This window comes from Jaculus jaculus, chromosome 8 (assembly GCF_020740685.1).
Source record: "Jaculus jaculus isolate mJacJac1 chromosome 8, mJacJac1.mat.Y.cur, whole genome shotgun sequence".
NCBI lineage: Eukaryota > Metazoa > Chordata > Mammalia > Rodentia > Dipodidae > Jaculus > Jaculus jaculus.
Genome location: NC_059109.1, coordinates 59,599,315 through 59,618,616, shown reverse-complemented (window position 1 = coordinate 59,618,616; position 19,302 = coordinate 59,599,315). Strand labels below are relative to the sequence as shown.

Sequence of the window (19,302 nt, the reverse complement as noted above, 5' to 3'; positions counted from 1 at the left end):
CTCCCAGAGTAAATTGTTGAGCATCCACTATGGTCCTTACTGAGGGATTAAAACTACTTGAAATGGTGGATTACAGTTAAAATCAACTTTGGTTTGAAGGATTTTTACAAAGCAATTTTAAAGGAAAGGAGCAGAAAACATTCTTGAATTTATTTTGACATACTATCAAGGTGAAAATACTGTGCAAAATTATCATGAATATTAAATAATTTATATTAACCATCTAGCACAAAGTTTGAAGCATAGATGTTTCCAATGTTCTCTCCCTTCATCTATATTGATTAAGCTACTACATAATATCATAAGTTCTTAAATGTAACTTAGTACACAAATTGAATAGAGTTCCAAAATTTTAATAATTTTAGTTTTCTCTTTGTGAGTATAGAATTCATTTTTATTTGTTTTTAAAGTACTTTGGATACTTTTCTATAACTCACAAGCTGGTAACAAAGTTTCCTCATTGCTGCTTTCATCTCCTTGTTCCTGAATGTATAGATGACTGGATTGAGAAAGGGAGTGAGAACTGCATCAAAGATAGCAAGAAATTTGTCCAAGTGTGATGAAGGGAAGGGCCAGGTGTAGAAGAAGATTAACGGCCCAAAGAATAAAACCACCACAGTTACATGAGCTGACAAAGTAGAGAGTGCCTTGGACATACCACTTGAAGAGTGTTTCCGAACAGTGGCCAGGATGAAGATGTAAGAAATGATCAGAATAAAGAAGGAGCCCACAGAGATGAGTCCACTGTTGGCTGTGACCATGAATTCTAATCTATTTGTCTCTGTGCAGGCCAGCTTAATGAGCTGAGGGAGATCACAGTAAAAGCTGTCCAGTACATTAGGTCCACAGAAGGGCAAGTCTACAACAAAAGCCAATTGGGCTACTGAGTGGATGAGGCCAAGGATCCAGGATGTAGTTGAAATTAAAATACATGTTTGTGGGCTCATGATGGTCAAGTAGTGAAGAGGCTTACATATAGCTACATATCTGTCAAAGGCCATGGCTATGAGCAATACCATTTCTGTGCCTCCAATAGCATGAATAAAGAAGATTTGGGTTATACAACCCCCAAAAGATATAGATTTGTGTTTTCTAAATAGGTCATAAATCATCTTGGGGGCTGCAACAGAGCAAACTCCCAGGTCAAGAAATGAGAGATTGGCCAGCAAGAAGTACATGGGGGAGTGTAGGTTGGAGTCAGAGGTCACAGAGAACACAATGAGGAGGTTTCCCATCAGACTGGCCATGTATAACACTGAGGAAAAAAGGAAAAGGAGCAACTGGATTTCCCATGTGTTAGAGAGTCCTAAGAACACAAATTCAGACACCATAGAGTGGTTGACTCCACCCACTGCCATGGAGAGCAGAACTGTCTTGAAAATACCTGAAAGTGAAGAAAAAAATCCAGCTTTTTGAGAAGTCATTCACTACATGAGCTTCAAATTGTGAATGAAATGTTTCCTTACCTCACAGAGCCTGCACACCTCTGCATCACCTTCAAATTGTAGTGACACAAAGTACGCAGTGACACAATGCCAGGATCCACAGCTTCTAACTTCTCTGATGCCCTGGCATTGTCCAAGTTTGGAAAAAGAAGATTAGACAGAAACAAATAAATTAGAAGCAAGGTTAGGAGATTACAGGACTCATTGGACAGCATGAAGGTCATGGAAATGAATGCATTGATTTCTCCCTCACAATTTATCATTTTTGCCCACATAATTCTCCAAACGTCAAGAGATTTCTGCTCATCTTTCTTTTGATTTTTAATCTCTGGATTGCTCCTGTATGTAGTGCTATTACTGTCATGAATACTTTCTCATGTTTAGCTTCATACTATTCCTGTTTCTGATTCTTATCCAATATGTAGTGACCTTGCCCTTTTCTCACAACTTTTCAATTGTGTGCTGTGTCTTCACCCCTTTCTGGATGCCTCAGAATATACTCTAAGAATTCAAGGCATATCTACAGAGAAAGTAGATTTTCCCTCAAGCATACACAAGCACCTCAACTACTTAAGATACCACAAATGCTTCTGTAACTAACTAATCATGGTTTTAAACAAAAATGCTGGGAGATGGCATTGTACCTGTAGTTGAGAGCATCCTGGTTGAAATTTTAGGTCATCATTGTCTTTATACACATACAGTCCTTTAGATTTTTCATAGATGAGACTTAGCTCTTACTATTCTCTGATGGAGAAAGTAAAGATATTCAATTTTCATGTTAAAAAATGAAGTAAAGCCCAGAGCGAATGTAAGCAGTCTTATTCATGCTTAAGGTCTGTCTTTTTAGTTTTAGTTCCATGAGTTTAGATTCCATCTATAGATGGAAATGGGTCTAAAAAAGTAATTTTAGCTCCTTTGTGTCTTTTTTCTTCTCATTTGTTTTAATTTTTTCTCTTTACTGAAGCTATTGCTCTGGCATAAGGTAACATTTAATCGATGCCTATAGAAAACAGTCCCATCACTAGGAAAATCTTTTCAGTATGGCCTGTGGGGACTTTCAATATTGTACTTCAAAACTTAGGAACTATTTCTATATTTGCCACAGATATACTCATTTAAAGACCAAATATGTGACTATTTAAACACCTTAATCACAGTTGGTCTTCTGCTGGTTAGAACTAGCATTTCATCATACGCAAACATCTATATGAGTGCTGTGACTGTGGGAGAAACAGCTAATTGGCTCACAAAGGAGTACTGGCCAAATGATACTGCCGAGAATTGGGATTGCCAACATGAAGTTCCTTGTGCAAGGGAATTACTGCCCACAGTCATGGCAAGCCTACGGAGGAAGCCTTAGATGAATCATAATTGAAGATGTGGGGGAAAGAGAGAGACTAAAAAGTGTAGATATAAAAGACCTAAAGTTTACAAATAATACGACAAATATTATTGTATTCAGATACCAAAGCAGAAACTCTTTTCTTATTTTCAAGTACTTATGAAGATGATATGTAAGACTGTATGTTATACTCCAATGAATTTCAAACACAGAAATAGTGCGGATTCTAATATACTCTCTCATAACCTAAGAAAAATTGAATATAAAAGTGATATCAAATGCAATAAAATCTAAAAAAGTTAACCCCTCATACATATAATAAGAAAATGTGAAAAAAGTTACATGTATTTGTGAAAGTTGATAATATTTCAAAGTGTATTGTGTATTAGATAGCAGTGCTGATTTGACATGGGTTTTGTTAGACAAAATAATGACTAAAATATTTTTAATTGCACCAGGTTGAAAGAGATGGTCACAATAAATGAGTAGCCAAATAATTCACAGCAAAAACACAAAACACCACTCTATAAAGCCATAGGGCAAGCTCTGTGTGTACAAATATGAAATGACTTCCAACAGAAGGATGCCATCAGGATTCATAGTGAAGGGGTGATAGAAAGTATGTCATATGTTCATAAGCAAGCAAACGAGGAAGGACACAGAAGAAAAATACTGCTTGCCTATACTGCTGTGTGCCCAGATGTCTGCAATTTTTTTAAAAAAATGCTTTCATCTATATTTTTTAGATTTTATTTTTATTCATTTATTAGAGAATAGAGAGAGAATTGGCATGCCAAGGCCTCTAGCCACTGCAAACGAACTCCCGATGCATGCACCACATTGTGCATCGGGATTACGCGGGATCTAGAGAATCGAACCTGGGTCCTTTGGCTTCGCAGGCAAGTGCTATAACTGCTAAGCAATCTCTGCAGCCCTGTCTGCAATTTTTAATAGAAAATTTGTATTCAGTAATTTTTATTTTATTTTTTAATTGTTTTGGTTTTTTAAACTTTTTTTTATATTGAAACTTCCATAATTATACACAATAACCATGATAACGTCCTCCTCTCCCCCACTTTCCCCTTCACAAATCCACTCTCCATTATATGTCCTCCCTCTCTCAGTTAGTCTTTCTTTTATTTTGATGTCATCATCTTTTTCTCCTATTAGGAGGGTCTTGTGAAAGCAGTGCTAGGCACTGCGAGGTCATGGATAGTGAGGCCAATTTGTGACTGAATGATTGCATTGTGATCAGCCCTACTTTTCCTCTTTCTCTTACATTCTTTCTACCACCTCTTCTGTAACAGACCCAAATCCTTGGAAGGTATGATAGAGATTTTTCAGTGCTGAATACTCCTCTGTCACTTCTCAGCATCATGGTTCCTTTGGATCATCCCATTTGAAAAGATAAGTGTCTGTAACAAAACGTGAGAGTAGCATTAATATATGGGTATGAACATTAAGAAAAGTGCTGGGCTGGAGAGATGGCTTAGCGGTTAAGCGCTTGCCTGTGAAGCCTAAGGACCCCGGTTCGAGGCTCGGTTCCCCAGGTCCCACGTTAGCCAGATGCACAAGGGGGCGCATGCGTCTGGAGTTCGTTTGCAGAGGCTGGAGGCCCTGGCGCGCCTATTCTCTCTCTCTCCCTCTACCTGTCTTTCTCTCTGTGTCTGTCGCTCTCAAATAAATAAATTAAAAAAATATTAAAAAAAAAGAAAAGTGCTGACAGGGCAGTTTAGTGAGGATAATATATGCATTTAGCCAGACACTGGCAGGCGTTACACTACTAGAGCTCATGACCTCTCCTGCCACTGGCTTTTGATTAGGTTTGCAGTACCAGGCATACATTCCTTTTCATGAGCAGACCTCCAGTCCAGTTAGAGACAGGATGGTTTCCCCATAACAGACATGCCACTATTGCAACCATTGGGTCATTTGGCCTGGCTGGCCAAATTTAAGACTTGTAGTGTCCACTGTTTTTACCACTGATGACTTCTCTCTCTCCCATGGAGCTGCATGCAGCATAGCTTTTATCAGCTTTCTTTCAGCTGGTCTATAGTAAGGAGGTTTTCAGCTCAGTTCCAGCAGTATTCCTTAGTAACCTTGTAGCCCAAACATGTGGAGTCTTTAGAAACAGGGTCTTACCATCTATTTCTGGTGGGAAACCAAGAGTCTTGGCAATGGCCTGTAATGTTTTGAGGGCATCAGGGACCTCCCTGCCAACAACTCACTGGATTGTATTCCATTCCTGGCACAAAAATTTTTCTAGTAAAAGTCTATGATTTCTGGGTGTGCTATTAACCAGAAAGTAGTTTTCCTTATGGCTTATTCATAACATCTTGAATTTTGATTAACTCTGTTCTCACCCTTCTTTTACTCAATCTCTTCCCACTTAAGCCATTCCACCCCCCAGTAATCTGTTCATCTACTTACATAGATACAACACCATTCCATTAAGTCCTCCCCTCTCCTCCTTCCCTTATAGAACTCTTCTAGTTTATTGGCCTCTGCTACTGGTTTTTACTCCAAATAACATACACATCTAGCATTGGTACCTAGGATCCACATATGAGAGAGACCATGTGACATTTGGCTTTCTGGAGCTGGGTTACCTCCTTAGTATAATCCTTTCCAGAGCCATCCATTTCCCTGTAAATTTTATAATTTCATTTTTCTTTACCACTGAATAGAATAAAACTCCATTGTATGAATGTACCATATATTCACTACCCATTCATTAGTTGAGGGACATCTAGGCCAGTTCCATTTCCTAGCTATTGTAAATAAAGCAGCAATAAACATGGTTGAGTAAATATCTCTAAGGTAGTGAGAAGGGTCCTTAGGATATATGCCTAGGAGTGCTATAGCTGGGTCATACGGTAAGTCTATTTTTAGCTGTCTCAGGAATCTCCACACTGATTTCCACAATGACTATACCAGATTACATTTCCACCAATAGTGTGGAAGTGTTCCTGTTTTTCTACATCCTTGCCAGCATTTACTATCATATATATTTTTTAATTATTTGACAGAGAAAGAGGGAGAGAGAGAGAGAAAATGGGCATGCCAGTGCCTCCAGCCACTGTAGATGAACTCCAGACGTGTGAGCCCCTTGTGCATATAGCTAATGTGGGTCCTGGAGAATTGAACCTGTGTCCTTTGGTTTTGCAGGCAAACACCTTAACCGCTAAGCCATACCTCCAGCTCTTATATTTTTTTCTTTTATTTTTAAAAGATTTAAATTTTTTTGTTCATTTTTATTTATTTATTTGAGAGTGACAGAGAGAGAGAGAGAGAGAGAGAGAGAGAGAGAGAGAGAGAGAGAGAGAGGGAGGGAGAGGCAGATAGAGTGAGAGAGAGAATGGGTGCGCCAGGGCTTCCAGCCACTGCAAACAAACTCCAGACACAAGTGCCCCCTTGTGCATCTGGCTAACGTGGGTCCTGGGGAATTGAACCTTGAACTGGGGTCCTTAGGCTTCACAGGCAAACACTTAACTGCTGAGCCATCTCTCCAACCCTCATATTTTTTTCTTGATAGCCATTCTGAAAGGAGTAAGATGGAATATCAAAGTAGTTTGCCTTTCCTGATGGCTAAGAATGTACAATGTTTTTTTACATGTTTATATGCCATCTGTATTTCTTTCTTTCGTTTTTTTTTTTTTTTTTTTTGGTTTTACAAGGTAGGGTCTCACTCTAGCCCAGGCTGACTTGGAATTCACTATGGAGTCTCAGAGTGACCTAGAACTCACTGCAATCCTTCTACCTCTTCCTCTAGAGTGCTGGGATTAAAGGTGTGTACCACCACACCTGGCTGCCATCTGTATTTCTTATTTTGAGAATTCTCTATTGAGTTCCATAGCCCATTTTCTTATTGGGTTGTTTGATTTCTTACTATTTATTTTCTGAGTTCTTTGTATTTTGTTGCTCAATTTTTTGTTTTGGCTATTTGAGTTTTTTTGTGCGTCCAAATAAATTTTAGGATTGTTTTTTCTATTTCTGTGAAGAATGCTATTGGAATTTTGATGGGGATTGCATTAAATGTATATATTTCTTTTGGTAAGATTGACATTTTCACAATATTGATTCTTCCAATCGAAGAACATGGGGTGTATTTCCATTTCCTATTGTCTTTTGAAATTTCTCTCTTGAGTGTTTTAAAGTTTTCATTGTAGAGAACCTTGGTTAGGTTTATTCCAAGGTACTGTACTTTTATTTATTTATTTTTTTGAGGTAAGGTCTCACTCTAGCTTAGGCTTACCTGGAATTCCCTATGTAGTCTCAGGGTGGTCTCAAACTCATGGCAATCCTCCTATCTCTGCCTCCCGAGTGCTGGGATTAATGGTGTATGCCACCACACCTGGCCTTTATTTTTATTTTATTTTTTGAGGCAATTGTGAATGGAAGTGATTGGTTGACTTCATCTTTAGCATGTTTGTTGGCAATATATAGAAAGGCTACAGATTACTGTGTTTCTTTTGTATCCTTCTACATTGCTAAAAAGTGTTTATTTGCTCTAATAACAGTTTGCTGGTAGAGTTTTTATGGTCCTTTATGTATAGAATCATATCATCTGCAAATAATGATAATTTGATCTCTTCCTTTCCAATTTGTGTCCTATTTATGTATGTCTCTTGCCTTATTGCTATAGCTAAGACTTCTAGTATTATATTAAATAAAAGTGGGGACAGTGGATACTCTTGTCATTTCTGATTTTAGTGGAAAAATTTCAAGGTTTTCCCCATTTAGTATTATGTTGGCTGTGGGTTTGTCATAAATAACCTTTATTATGTTAAGATGTGTTCCTTTTATGTCCAGTTTCTATAGGATTTTTACCATGAAGTGATGTTGGATTTTGTCAAATCCCTTTTCTGCATCTATTGAGATGATCATGTGATTTTTGTCCAGTCCATTTTTTTAGTGTATTACATTTATCAATTTGCATATGTTCAACCACCCCTACACCTCTGGGATAAAGCCTACTTTGCCAGGGAAAATGATCTTTTTGATATATTCTTGTATTCTGTTTGCCAATATTTTGTTGAGAATTTTTGCATCTATGTTCATGAGGGAGATTTTTTGTAATTTTCTTTTTTTGGTTCTGCCTTTGTTTGGTTTTGGTGTCAGAGTGATGCTGGCTTCATAGAAGGAGTTTGGTAGTATTCCTTCCTTTTCTATTTTATAGAAAAGTTTGAGAAGCATTGGCATTAGTTCTTTTGTGAAGGTTTGGCAAAATTCACCAATGAATCCATCTGGGCCTGGACTCCTTTTGGTTGGAAGATTTTTTTTTTTATATAACTGCTTGGATCTTCATGCTTGTTGTTGGTCTATTTAATTGGTTTAATCTCATCTTTATTCAATTTTGTTAGGTCATATAAATCTAGGAAATCATACATCTCTTTTAGATTTTCTTTCTGTCTCCCTCCACTGGCTTTTTGAGGTATGGTCTTGCTGTAGTTCAGGCTGACCTGGAATTTACTATGTCATCTCAGGGTGGCCTTGAACTCATGGTGATCCTCTTACCTCTTTCTTTGAGATTTTCAAACTTAGTGGACTATATGTTCTTAAAGTAGGTCCTTATGATTTTCTGAATTTCTCTGGTATCTGTTATAATGGTACCCCTTCATCTCTAATTTTACTAATTTGTCTCTCTTTTTCTTTTGGTCAGATTTGCTAAGGGTTTATCAATCTTGTTTACCTTTTCAAAGAACCAACTGTTTGCTTCATTGATTCTTTGAAATTTTTTTGCTTTTATTTCATTAATTTCTGCCATAACCTTTTTTATTTCTTCCCATCAATTGATTTTTGGTTTGCCATCTTTTTCCAAGGCCTTAAGTTGAAGCATTAGTTGTTTATTTGTGATCTTTACAATTTATTAATATAGGCACTTAGAGCTATAAATTTCCCCCCTTAAGTCCAAAAGATTTTGGCATGTTGTGTTATCATTTTATTTTATGAATTTTTAAATTTCATTTTTGATTTCTTCAATGGCCCATTAATCATTCAGTAGTGTACTGTTTAGTTTCCTTGATTTCGTGTATGATCTGTAGTTTTTCTTGTTGTTTATTTGTAGTTTAATCCCATTGTGACCAGATTGAATACTAGGAATTATTTCAATATTCCTTTATTTTAAAAGATTTGCTTTGTGTCCTAATATATGGTATATTTTAGAGAATGTTCCATGTGCTGCTGAAAAGAATATGTATTCTATAGCATTTGGATGAAATGCTCTGTAGATGTCTCTTAGATCCATTTGTTCTATGACATCATTAATCCAGATGTCTCTTTGTTTTTTTTTTTTTTTTTTTTTTTTTTGCCAGGGTGGCCTTCCAGTTAATGAGAGTGGAATATTGAAGTCATCAACTATAATTTTTCCTGTTTTTATCCTTGTCCTTAAGTCAAATAGTGTTTTTTTGATGAAATTGGGGGCACCTATGTTAGGTGCATGTATGTTTAGAATTATAATGTCTTCCTATGGAATTGTTTCTCACTTACGTTGGTTTGAAGTCTATTCTGTCAGATATTAGGATAGAAACACCTGCATGTTTCCTAGGCCCAATGCTTGAAATATCATTTTTATTCTTTCACCCTAAGATGATGTCTGTCTTATAGAGGGGTAAGTTTCTTGAAGGATCCTGCCTTTTAATCTTGTCTTCAAGCCTGTGTCTTTTGGTTGGCAAGTTGAGGTCATTTATATTAATAGTTATTATTAAAATGTATATATTTATTCTTGCCATTCCTTGTTTTATAGTGCTTCCTGTTTTTTTTTCTTTTACTCTTTTGTATTATGTGTTATTTGAGTATGGTTTATTTTTTCCTGTTTCCTCATGTGTGTGCTTACCTTTCTCTTCAGCATAAATGACCTGTTCAAGTATTTTCTGTAGAGCTGGCTTAGTGTTTATATATTCCTTTAACTTATTTTTTATTTTTATTATTAGATGTGGACATATTTTGTATGTAAAATCACATGTTGGTACCATCCTTTCCCCCCTCCATGCCCTTTTTTGAAGAGGTCTTCCTCGTTGGGGATGCAGGTCAACCCCATGAGGATTGTGGGTCATGAATCTTGTGGGAGGGGGGAAGGCAATGTTTCTGTGCAAAATGTCCCAACTTGTGGCTCTAAAGATCTTTCCACCCCCACTTCTGCAAAATTCCCTGAGCCATGCTGGGGGTATTTTAAGTCTACTTCAGGGATGGACACTTAGGAGTATCTGGATCTCTGGTTTGGTTGGTGTTGAGTGTCTTCAATATCTATCTCCATCACCCTTATTCTGATATTAGCTTACTAAGAAAGAAGTACTCATGTTCATTATCCCAATTCCTCTGTGATTTCAGCTGGGGCCAGGGTGGAGTGTGCTGGGTCATTTATCTCCTCAGGTCAAGCTCCCATTTGAAAAAGAGAAGCAGATTCCCCAACAGAGAGTGAAGTCAGCACCAGTTAAATGGGATAACCACTAATAATTTAGAGAGAACCAGAAGGGTTTAGACACTCTTATAGTCTACGGTTAGTGGGAGCTTGACAATGAAAAGCAGAGTCATTATCTAGATATGATTCTTACTTGTTTCACAGTTCCAGATATGGTTTCTTTTTCATTAAGAGGATCTGTTAGCCAATCCAAGAGCAACTGGTTACCCATCATGGCTGTGAGCCACTATTGAACTTGTGTGAGCATCACATCAGGTTGTTTGCTTCTTAGTCACTTAGACTGAGGTGCTTGGAGAGATGTTGGCCACTTTCCTCTGGTAGCTCATGTAGCACCTTCCAGTACTAGATGGGCTAATTGTCTGGGGACTGGCTCTCTTCTGGATTCCAACCAGGTCTCTCCATGGTCCATGCCAACAGTATTTGGTGTATTAAGCACTAGGGTCTTACCTCTAGTGGGTCATCAAGTGCTCTGACAGAAGTCTGTCTTGTTTATTTTGAGAGATCTAGTAGGTCTCTGATCAACAGTTCACTGTGGATGTAGACCACATCCTGGTACAAGGAATTATAGTCCAGCACCAAGGGAAAAGTAAAAAGCTAGAGAAGTAAGAGAAACAGGAGAAATTTGAGGTGAGGTTTTATCTCACTCTCTCCAGGGCCCTTTGATTCATGTGCTCCCTCTAAGGTCCTCTTGAGGGTTCCCCCTTGTAGTCTGTCTTCCAGGATATAGGATTCTATGGTACCAGTTCAATTTGGATTCACTTTTGTGTACCTCCCATTCTTTCCCTTCCCCCAAGCCCTACCTTTCCTACTGTCCAAGCCTCAAGATTCCATTCAGGTATGTCAGCAACTTGGGGTGATCCAGGTTAGGAAATGCAGATGAGTGAGATCATGTGATAGTTGTCTTTCTGTGTGAGTTCACTTAAAATGATCTGTTCCAAGTTTGACCATTTAAAAAAAAATCAATGTGTAATTTTTTTTTTCTTACTGCTGAATAGAATTCCATCATGTAGATATACTACATCTTGGTTATCCATTCATTCAAATATGGGTACCTGGGTTGATTCCAGTTCTTAGCTATTAAGAATTGAGCAACTATAGACATGGTTGAACAAATATGTCTGAACTGAGATGTGGAGCTTTTAGGGTAAATGTGCAGTAAGGGAATAACAGGGTCTGTTGGTAACTCTATATTCATCCTTTTCAGGAGTCTCCAAATTGATTTCCACAGTGGTTGTACCAGCTTACATTCTCACCAACAGTGAATGAGTGTTCCTATTTCCCCACAGCCTCACCAACATTTGTGTTTATTTGTTTTTTTTTAAAAAAATATACCCTTACTGGGGTAAGGTGGAATCTCATAGTCGTTTTAATTTGCATTTCCTAATGGTTAGGGATGTTGAACATTTTCTTAAGTGTGTGCTAGCCATTTGTAATTCTTCCTCTGAGAATTCTCTATTTAGTTCTCTGACCCACTTTTGGAGAGGGTTGTTTGATTTTTTTTTTGTTGTTGTTGTTTTTTGTTTATTTCAAGGTAGAGTCTCACTCTAGCCAAGAATGACCTGGAATTCACTATGTACTCTCAGGGTAGCCACAGACTCATGGCAATCCTCCTACCTCTGCCTCCTGAGTGCTGGGATTAAAGGTGTGTGCCACCAGGCCCAGCTTTGTTTGATTTTTTTTTTTATTGTTTAGTTTTTTGAGTTCATTGTAGGTTTTAGATATTAGATTTCTGTCGGTGGTATAGCTGGCAAAGGTTTTCTCCCATTGAGTGGGTAATCTATTGGTTCTGCTTATGGAATGTTTGTCTCTGCAAAAACTTTTTAGTTGGGCTAGAGAAATGGCTTAGCAGTTAAGGCACTTGCTTGAAAAGCCAAAGGACCTAGGTTTGATTCCCCAGGGCCCAAATAAGTCAGATGTACAAGGTGGTGCATGCAACTGGAGTTTGTTTACAGTTGCTGGAGGTCCTGATGCACCCATTTTCTATCTGCCTCCCTCTCTGCTTCTTCTTTCATCTTCTCTCTAAATAAATAACTAAAAATATAAAAAAACCTTTTTAGCTTCATGAGACCCCATTGGTTGAATGTTTGTTTAATTTTCTTGGCTTGACCTCCTTATTTCATTAGTTGGGTTTCTATGTTCTCCTTTAGGTGTTTGTTTTCTTTCATGATATTTTTTATTTCTTTGAACATAGTTATAGTCATTTAAAAAAAATCTTTTAGGCATTTTGTCTAAATCATTCTCACTGTAGGTCATTTCTGATGGATTTATATTTTTTTGGTGGATGTATTAGTGTTCTCTAGAGAAACAGAACTGCAAGGATGAGTTATTTTAAAAAGGGAACTTATTGGGTTAGTTTAGGTAATCCAATAGCAGTTGCAAGCCCAAGAATCAAGGAATCCAGTAGCTGCTCAGTCCATGTGGCCAGATGCCTCAGCAGTCCCAATCTGGCACTGAAGGCCTGGAGGCTTCCTGAGGAGCCACTGGGCTTTGATCCACGTGGGTCTTCAGTTGACACTGGCTTTCATTCAGTGCTGGTTTTCAGTCCATGCTGGAAGGCAGCAAGCAGCTTTGGCAGCCAAGTGGAAGGGAGAAGTTCTTTTCACCCAGAGCTTCCTTACATAAAGTCCCCCTCTGGGAGGGGCCACCCACTCTGGAGGAAGGGCTCACTCCAGGAAAAGGACTTCTCCCTTCAATTATTCCTTCCTGGAAGCAACCTCAGAGGCCCACCTGAAAGGGATTTCTGTGGATTACTAAACAGATCAAGTTGACACACCTTAACTATCAAAAACCCACCCTTGTTAACTTGACATCAAACCATATCTCCTTATATCATACTTAATTTCCAAATGAAAATAGTAACAAGCTCATAATTCAGCCTAACATGGTATAACTATCCCATGTACAACCTGAACCACACAATCTCTCTCCCAACACAAAACAAGGTTCCTTGAGGAATGCTTAATCTCTAATATAATAGCTCTTATATAAATTCAACAACAGTTAGCAGGTGACATAATCTTAATATTGGTGTAGATATGTACAAACACTCCATATCATGGCAGGACAGAAACATTGCAATTACAATCCTTGTTTATGTGTCTGGTCACATGGCCTTAGCTGGTATTAGTAACTGCCTTTCTCTACTATCCATTCTGTATTTCCTTCACCTTCAGCATGCACCATATCTTGTTTTTTTTTACCTGGAGGGGTGACTCATACTTTCATTTCTGAAGGATCTGGGCCATTTATCACACTACTCCATTGGGTTGTTGCAGTTGTCCATTGACTTTGATCACAGGGCATGGTAACACTAAGAGATGTCCTAAAGGATCTCCTGCATTCCAGACATACTCTTCCTTACCTCCATTGTGGAGGAGCATCCCAATCCCCCCCCCCCCCGTAGTCTGGACTAAAAACTCCTGCTATCCCTGTAACTCCTTTCTCAACCTGTTCACTCAAGGGCATCAGGAGCCCAATGTGGCCAGGGGGAAATCTTAGCTTCCAGTTCAATGGAATGTTCTTCATGTCTCCTGGCCAAAGCACTCCCCCCTCTGGAACCAAGAAAGGTAGACCAGAAGAGGATAAGGTTGCAGGAACAGGAAGCAAAAATTTAGCTAATGGGTCACTTGGGGTGATGGTAAGTGGGGCCATTCCCATTTCCACCCCTTGATTCCTGGACCTGTGAATCCGGGCTGTAGGAGAAACAGCACCATATATAGGATTCTGATTCAGAGCATATACAGCCTGCTGGAGGACACTTCCCCAGCCCTCCAAGCTATTGCCACCTAGTTGGCACAGTATCTGCTTTTTTTTTTTTTTTGGTTTACAAATAAATTTAAATTATTTATTCTCACTGATTATTAATCATAATACAGCAAAAACAGTATTAAAATATATCATCCTCAGTAAATCTTTACTTATAAAACATGATTGTTACAACTAAAATAAAGCTTTTAGAATTTTCATTTAAAAATACAAATTTTGTGAATAACCATTTTTAGTATGGTAATTATAAAAGCCAATACTAGAGAAAATTATTTCAGATATGCTCTTAAAATGCTATGAAAAAAATTTTTATTCTAAAAAGTGTCAAGAAAAAAATATTTGACCCCTCTAGAAATTACCACCACTTCTAGTTTCTTTTCCCTTCTGTATTTCTCAACCTCTCTCTTTCTGAGGCAAGGTCTCTGCCCAGGGTGAACATTACCATCCTCCTACCTCAACCTCCTGAGTGCTGAAATTACAGGTGGAGCCATCACGTCTGGCCTAGTTCTAGTTTCTAACTTCTGTTTGTTTTTTCTTATTAAATTTATAATTTGGCTCCACTTAAAGAAACTCAATATTTATCCTGGACTACATATTATGTGAATTATAAATATTGCACTAATAATCCTGTATTTCAAGTTTTGTATGAATATTTTTTTTATTAGTTATCTGTTCAGCAAATACAGGCAGTTTGGTACCATTATTAGGCTCAACTGTGACCTACCCCTTCCCCATCGGCCACTCCTTGTTGAGGTATATGGGTCATGCATTGTAGAGTTAGCCCATAGTTATTGGTATGATAAATGTCTCTGCATATCTTGACCCAACATGTGGCTCTGACATTCTTTCTGCCCCCTCTTCTGCAAAATTTACCTGAGCCATGTTGGGTTCATTTTTGGTTTGCTTCAGTGATGAGGTGTTGGGGCTTCTGAGGCTCTGGCTCTCTGATTTGGTAGGCGTTGATTATTCTCTGTGTTGGTTTCCTTCCCCCTTGTGCTGGTATCCGGTTCATCAGGAAAACAGCACCCTTGCTTATTTCACCAATTTTCCTTAGTTTCAGCTGGGGCCTTTTGAGATATGATGGAGTGGCTCTCTCTTTAGGATCTGCATCTATCTGAAAAAGAGAAGCAGATTCTCCAATGGAGAGTAAGTTAGCACCCGGACAAATGAAATAACCCTTACTTTTTTTTTTTTTTAATAAAGAGTTTAATAGGTGTAGGCCCTCTTGTAGCCCATGATTGATGGTAGCTTGATATTGGAGAGTGGTCTTATGTTTGGATATGATTCTGACTTGTTTCCCAGCTCCAGCTATGGGTCCCATACCACAGAGGGGATCAGTTAGCCAAATCAAGAGCAGTTGGTTCCCCACCATAGCTGTGTGCCGCTATTGCACTTGTGTGGGCATCACAACCAGTTACTTGTTGATAAGTAGGTTAGACCATGAGTTGCTTGGACAGATATTGGTCATTTCTCCCAGTTGCCCATGTAGTACCTTCTGGCACTAGATACACTGACTGTCTGGGGACTGACTCTCTCCTGGCTTCCAGCCATGCCATTCCATTTTACGTGTCAGCTGCATATGGTGTCTTCAGCAATAGGGTATTGCTACTAACCTTTAGTGGGTCATCAAGTACTCTGACAGAAATCTGTCATTCTTTTAGGAAACCTTGTAGGTTTCTCTGATCAAAAGCTCATTGTGGATGATAGCCCATACTGGTACTGGAAGTTACGGTCAGTGCCTACTAAGATGTGGAAAAACATAACTAATATACAAGAGTTAGAGAGGAGAGAGAGAGAGAGAGAGAGGGAGGGAGGGAGAGAAACAGGGAGAGAGAAAGAGAGAGAGAGAGAGAAAGAGAGAGAGAGAGAGAAACAGGGAGAAGGAGAAGGAAGGAGGGAAGATATAGAAGTTTTAGATATACCACATCTTAGTTATCCATTCTTGTAGTGATGGACATCTGGATTGAGTCCAGCTCTTAGCTATTATGAATTGAGCCGCTACAAACATGGTTGAGCAAATCTCTCTGGCCTGTGGTTTGAAGGTTCTAGGGTAGATGCCCAGTAAGGAATAACTGGGTCTGTTGGTATGTCTATAGTCAGCTTTTTCAGGAGTCTCCATATTGCTTTACAAAGTGGTTGTATCATCCTACATTCCCACCAACAGTGGATGAGTGTTACTACTTCTCCACATCCTCACCAGCATTTATTTTCATTTGATTTTTTGATGTTTGCTATACTTATTGGGGTAAGGTGGAATCTCATAGTTGTTTTAATTTGCATTTCTCTGAGATTAGGAATGATGAACATTTTCTTAAGTGTGTGTTTACCATTTGTGTTTCTTCCTCTGTGTATATCTACACAATGTTATTCTATACAGCAGTAAGAAAAAAATGATACAAAGAAATTTGAGGAAAAGTGGGTGAACCTGTAACAGATCATTTTCAGTGAACTTACCCAATCACAGAAAGAAAATCGCCACATAGTCTCACTCATCTACAGCACCTAACCTGAATCTACACAAGATACCTTACACACTCAGTAAGCATCTCATCGACTAGACACTAGGAGGGGTGGGGAGGGAGGGCACGGCATTGAAGGGGTGGGAAACAAATCTAGACCCAAATGGAAATGGTACCATAAAATTCTACTTCCCTAAAGGCAGAACAATGGCTGAATCTTCACCAGGCCCTTACAGGAAACACCTGAACCACAAGACAATGGAGAGAGTAGAATCAAGTCTAACCTAAATCCTCTACATCTTCCCTCCTTCCCTCTCCCGCTCCCTTTCTCTCTCTCCTCTCTAACTCCTATAAATTAGTTACCTTTTTTCCTCAATTTCTTAGGGGACACTTACCTGTAACTCCCAGTATCAGCATGGCGCTATCACCCACAATGAGCTTTTGATCAGAGAAACCTACAAGGTTTTCTAAAAGAATGAAAGATTTCTGTCAGAGTACTTGATGACCCACCAAAGTTTAGTGGTAAGACCCTGTTGCTGAAGACACCATATACAACTGACATGTAAAATGTAATGGCATGGCTAGAAGCCAGGAGAGAGTCAGTCCCCAGACAGTCAGCACGTTTAGTGCCAGAAGGTGCTACATGGGCAATTGGGGGAAATGACCAATACCTGTCAAAGCAACTCATGGTCAAGCCTACTTAGCAGAAAATAACCTGGTGTGATGCCCACAAAAGTGCAATAGTGGCACGAGCCATGGTGGGGAACCAACTGCTCTTGATTCAGCTAACTGATCCCCTCAGTCGTACAAGACCCAAGACCCATAGCTGGAGCTGGGAGACAAGTTAGAACCATATCCAAACATAAGACCACTCTCCAATATCAAGCTACCATCAATCATGGGCTACAAGAGGGCCTACACCTATTAAACTCTCTATAAAAAAAGTAAGGGCTATCTCATTTGTCCTGGTGCTAACTTACTCTCCATTGGAGAATCTGCTTCTCTTTTTTAGATAGATGCAGATCCTAAGGAGAGAGCCCCCCCATCATATCTCAAAAGGGCCCCAGTTGAAACTAAGGAAAATTGGCGAAACAAGCCAGGGTGCTCTTTTCCTGATGAACCGGATACCAGCACAAGGGGGAAGGAGACCAACACAGAGAATAATCAACGCCTACCAAATCAGAGAGCCAGAGCCTCATCACTGAAGCAGACCAAAAATGAACCCAACATGGCTCAGGTAAATTTTGCAGAAGAAGGGGCAGAAAGAATGTCAGAGACACATGTTGGGTCATGATATACAGAGACATTTATCATACCAATAACTGTGGGCTAACTCCACAATGCATGACCCATATACCTCATGAAGGAGGGGCCAATGGGGAGGATGTAGATTCCAGATGAGCCCAATTATGGTACCAAATTGCCTGTACTTGCAGAATAGAAAACTAATAAAAAAAAAATTACAAAGAGTTGGGTAGCTTTCCCTGTTCTTCAATTGTGTGGCACAGTTTTAAGAAGACTGGTTTGAGTTCTTCCATGAAGGTTTGATAGAATTCAGCTGAGAAGCCATCTGGTCCTGGACTCTTCTTTTGGGGGAGGTTTTTTTTTTTTTTTAATTACTTTTTCAATCTCCATGAGTGTGATGGGTTCATTGAGGTGATTAATCTGCTCTGAGTTTAGCTTTGATAGATGGTACGTGTCCAGGAATTTATCCATCTCCTCCACATTATCTAGTTTTGTGGAGTAGAGGTTTTTGAAATAAGTCCTGATGAGTCTCCCAATTTCAGTTATGTCTGTTGTGATCTCTCCTTTTTCATTTTTAATTTTGTTAATTTGAGTCTTCTCCTGTTTTTGCTTGATCAAATTGGCCAGAGGTTTGTCAATCTTGTTTATTTTTTCAAAGAACGAGCTCTTTGTTTTGTCAATTGTCTTAATTATTTCCTTGGTTTCCAATTCATTAATTTCTGCTCTAATTTTAATTATTTCTTTCCTTCTGGAGGTCTTTGGGTTGGATTTTTCTTGTCTTTCCAGTGCCTTTAGGTGGATGGTTAAGTTATTGATTTGGGATCTTTCTGTTTTTTATGAAAGCATTGAGTGCTATGAATTTTCCCCTGAGGACTGCCTTTATTGTGTCCCATAAGTTTTGATATGATATGTTCTCATTGTCATTCAATTCCAGAAATTTTGCAATTTCCTTTTTTATTTCATCCACTAACCATTTGTTGTTTAAAAGTGTGCTGTTCAGTTTCCAGGTGCCATTGGGATTCTTGGTGGGTCTTTTGTTGTCGATTTCTAGCAACATAGCATTGTGATCTGATATCATGCAGAGAATTATGTAAATTTTCCTAAATATGTGAAGGTAGTCTTTGTGACCTAGTATATGGTGTATTTTAGAGAATGTTCCATGGGCTGCTGAGAACTAACTTCTGTTTTGTACCATCAGCAAGAAGACTCACAATTTAACACTGCAATTACCTGTTAAATAATAAGGTGGGATAAAAGTTGTATATTTATTAAATTGAATATATAGCTTTTTTCTCAGGCAGGGTCTCATTATAGCCCAGACTGACCTGGAATTCACTATGTAGTTACTCAGGCTGGCCTTTAACTCCATGCAACCCTCCTATCTCTGCCTCCCAAGTGCTGGAATTAAATGTGTGTGCCAACATGTCCAGAAAATATATACATTTTAAAACATACAGCTCTTTCATGTAAGCTTTTGAAGAAACTGTACTATTCATATAAGTTTTGTAATGTTCTAAAACCATTTGAATCAAGAGTTTTCTTCTAGTCCTGGAGTTCAATAGTGATACCCTTTTAAATACCAAATAAAATTTAGTGTTTTGTGGTCTTAAAAGTTTATAGAAG

At 38.6% G+C, this 19,302-nt stretch overlaps 1 protein-coding gene across 1 annotated transcript; it reads right to left on the bottom strand.

Annotated features, from left to right (window-relative positions):
- Positions 1–404: 404 nt before the first annotated feature.
- On the bottom strand, positions 405–1,364 carry LOC101614476 (olfactory receptor 4F15-like). The gene has a single exon (XM_004672541.3). It carries the CDS (start codon positions 1,356–1,358, stop codon positions 405–407), a length of 954 nt encoding a protein of 317 aa, XP_004672598.3. The 5' UTR covers positions 1,359–1,364.
- Positions 1,365–19,302: the final 17,938 nt, after the last annotated feature.